Source organism: Pteropus alecto, unplaced genomic scaffold (assembly GCF_000325575.1).
Source record: "Pteropus alecto unplaced genomic scaffold, ASM32557v1 scaffold43, whole genome shotgun sequence".
Classification (NCBI taxonomy): Eukaryota; Metazoa; Chordata; class Mammalia; order Chiroptera; family Pteropodidae; genus Pteropus; species Pteropus alecto.
The window spans coordinates 8,708,014-8,710,982 of NW_006435764.1; the positions used below are offsets into that span (position 1 = coordinate 8,708,014).

The 2,969-nt window shown below is 45.3% G+C and overlaps 1 protein-coding gene across 1 annotated transcript in view; it reads right to left on the minus strand.

Annotated features, from left to right (window-relative positions):
• MS4A5 (membrane spanning 4-domains A5) overlaps window positions 1-2,235 on the minus strand; it is a 16,028-nt gene extending 13,793 nt beyond the window's left edge. Inside the window, exon 1 of the mRNA XM_006911358.1 lies at window positions 2,083-2,235. Within this exon, the coding sequence (XP_006911420.1) occupies window positions 2,083-2,235 (153 nt within the window). The remainder of the gene's footprint in view (window positions 1-2,082) is intronic.
• Between the last annotated feature and the right edge of the window lie 734 nt (window positions 2,236-2,969).

Consider the following 2,969-nt stretch of genomic DNA (forward strand, 5'->3'; position numbering starts at 1 on the left):
GTTCTGATGAGATACCACTTGTGGTTTCAGACTGACTTCTCTGTTGTATCACATAATGGAAAGAGAGGCACCTAGCTTTTGTGGCCTCTTCTTTTAAGGGCACTGATCCCACTCCTGAGTACTCCGCCCTCATGACCTAATTATTTCTCAAAGGACCATCTCCAGATACCATCACATTGGGCTTCGGCTTTCAAAATATGAACTGGGGGAACCACAAACATTCAGTCCATAACAATTCCTGGTCCCCCACCCCCCACATTCATGTCCTCACACAGAAAATGTTTATTCTGTCGTAGCAGCTCCCAGAGTCTTAACTTCTTCCACCATCAACTCTAACGTCCAAAGCCTCATCGAAATATCATTTAAATCAGACAAGAGTGAGTCGACTCTAATGTCCAAAGTCTCATCGAAATATCATTTAAATCAGACAAGAGTGAGTCTTGAAGTACAAATCATCCTGAGGCAGATTCCTCTCTAGCTGTGAACACGTGAAACCAATTCAATTATGAGCTTCCAAAGCATAATGGTGGGACAGGCATAGAATAGGCATTTGCATCCCAAAAGGGAGAAATAGGAAAGGAGGGGCGATGGGTGCCAAACAAGTCCAAACCTAGCAATGCAAATTCCATTAGGTCTTAAGTCTTCAAAATGATTCTCTGTGGCTTGATGCTTGGCCCTGTGGATCCACCGGGATGGTGGTCTTGCCTTCAGGACCCACTGGGGTAGTGGTCCTGTCCCTGTAGCTCAGGTCCTCATCAGTTTGGGCGGCTCTTCCCCCGTGGCTTTTATTAGAAGTCATCCGGCCTGTTGAAACCCAGCTGGTGGGCTTGATGATCTCTAAATCACGTTTGGGGTTCTTCTTCCCTTGTCTGAAAGAATGGTGCACACTCACAGCCCAATAGCTCTGTTGTCTCATCCTGTAAATCATGAGACAATAAGAGAGCCTTCCTTCGTCCCTTCCTGTCCTCTTCTTCTTCAGTTCGGACTGGCAGCTTGCCTGCTGGGGTGGCTGATCAAGTCCTTAGTTCACACCCACATTAATCTCCTTAATTAAAGGCCCCTTGGCCACACCCCTTGTGTACCCTTGCTAGTACCCTCCCTCAGTTTTTGCAATATGGATCGGCTGAGAACTTGCCACATCTTTAAGTTCTAGTTACTTTTGCTGAATAATTCTGTATTCGAACAATTTCTCATTCTTGCATTTTGCTGCAAGCAGTCAGGAGGAACCAAGCCCCTTCTTTGACACTTCCTTTAGAAATCTCCTCAGCTAAGTATTGAATTCCGTGGCTGGCAAGTTCTACCTTCCACAAAACACTGCAACACAACGCAGTTCGGCCTAGTTCTTTGCTACTTTATAAAGAGGATCTGCTTTTGTCCTTCGTCCAGTAACATGCTCCTTATTCACCTGAGACCTCATCAGAGTGGCCTTTCCTATCCATATTTCTACCATGCTTCTGTTCAGGATGACTTGGATATTCTCTAAGAAGATGGAGCCTTTTTTTTACAGCTCCCTTCTTTTCTTCCTGAGCTCTCACTAATTGCCTTTCCACGTTCCTTCATGACAATCTCAGCTGCTTCTAGCGTGTGCCTCAAAACTCTTCTATCCTCTACCCATTACCCAGTTCCAAAGCTACTTCCACATTTTTAAGCATTTGTTAAAGCAGCACCCCACTTCTTGGTAGGTTTGAGCTGCTGTAACAAAGAGACAGACTGGGCAGCTTATAAATCACAGACATTTATTTCTCACGGTTCTGGCGGCTGGAACTCTTGAGATCAGGGTGCCAGCCGACCATGGTCCCATTCTGATCAAGAGCCTCTTCTGGGTTCCAGACCACCGACTTCTCTGTTGTCCGCTCATAAGATGGAAAGGGAATGTGCTAGCTCTCTGACCCCTCTTAGAAAAGGCACTAACCTCCTTCACGAAGGCCCCACCATCAGGAACGAGTTACCCACTCCCCAAAGTCCCCACCTTCAGACACCACCACATTGGGCTTATGGTTTCAAATGTGAATTTGGGGAACACAAATATTGAGTCCATAACACACCCTCAGCAGAGTTTACATTGGGGCAAATTTTACTTACCCCGAAGATTTTCATTTTTGTAGAAAGTAATTTTGGAAAGGGGATCCGGGACTCGACGGTTGTGACCGTAGAGTCTGTTGACTGAAACTCGGGAACAGTGACCTGCGGAGGAAACACCAGAAACACGGGATTGTGTGTCTTGTTGGAATCCATGATGGCGGTGTTGATATTTTGAAGTGATAGAGTGATGTAGTTGACACTTCGGTCTAGACCATGTTCTTCTCCTGTCCCCAGGCTGTCTGGAGCACTGGTGTTGTGGTGCTTTGTCTTGGAATTATAGAACCACAGAGTCACAGAGCCATGGAATCTTAGTACTGGTCAAGATCTCAAGGAGGTGCGAATGAGTAAAAGGCCCAGGACTAGGGTTGGAGGGCCTGACTGGTGTCTTAGTTTAGTCAGAAACTCACAGTGACCTTGGGAAGGTCATATTCCTTTCTCTCCGTCTCAGCTTCCTTATATGTACATTGCTCGGGTTGGACTAGATGATCTGTAAAGACATTTTATTTTCTAAATAAATATTGCGAACATTTATTCTAGTTCTCTATCTTCAGGCAGGTAGAGGGCAAAGCCCCTCAAGCCATAAACTTAATTGGCCACTGTTCCAAGTGTCTGTTCAGCCTGTCACTTTAGTTTTTCTTGTTATTGTTCTTTTTTTTTTTTGTTCTTTTTTTTTCCATCTGATTCTGTTAGCTTTAGCTGTGAGCAAACCACCCCAAAACTTAGTGGCTTCAAACAACCACCATTCGATCTGCTCACAATTCTGTGGATCGTGTGGGTGGTTCTGCTGTTCTGATTCAGCCTAGCTATTTTCGGCCAGGTTTTCTTATGCATCTGTGGTCAACCGGTGAAGTGACCAGAGCTAGATGATTTGGTATGGCCTTAATCAC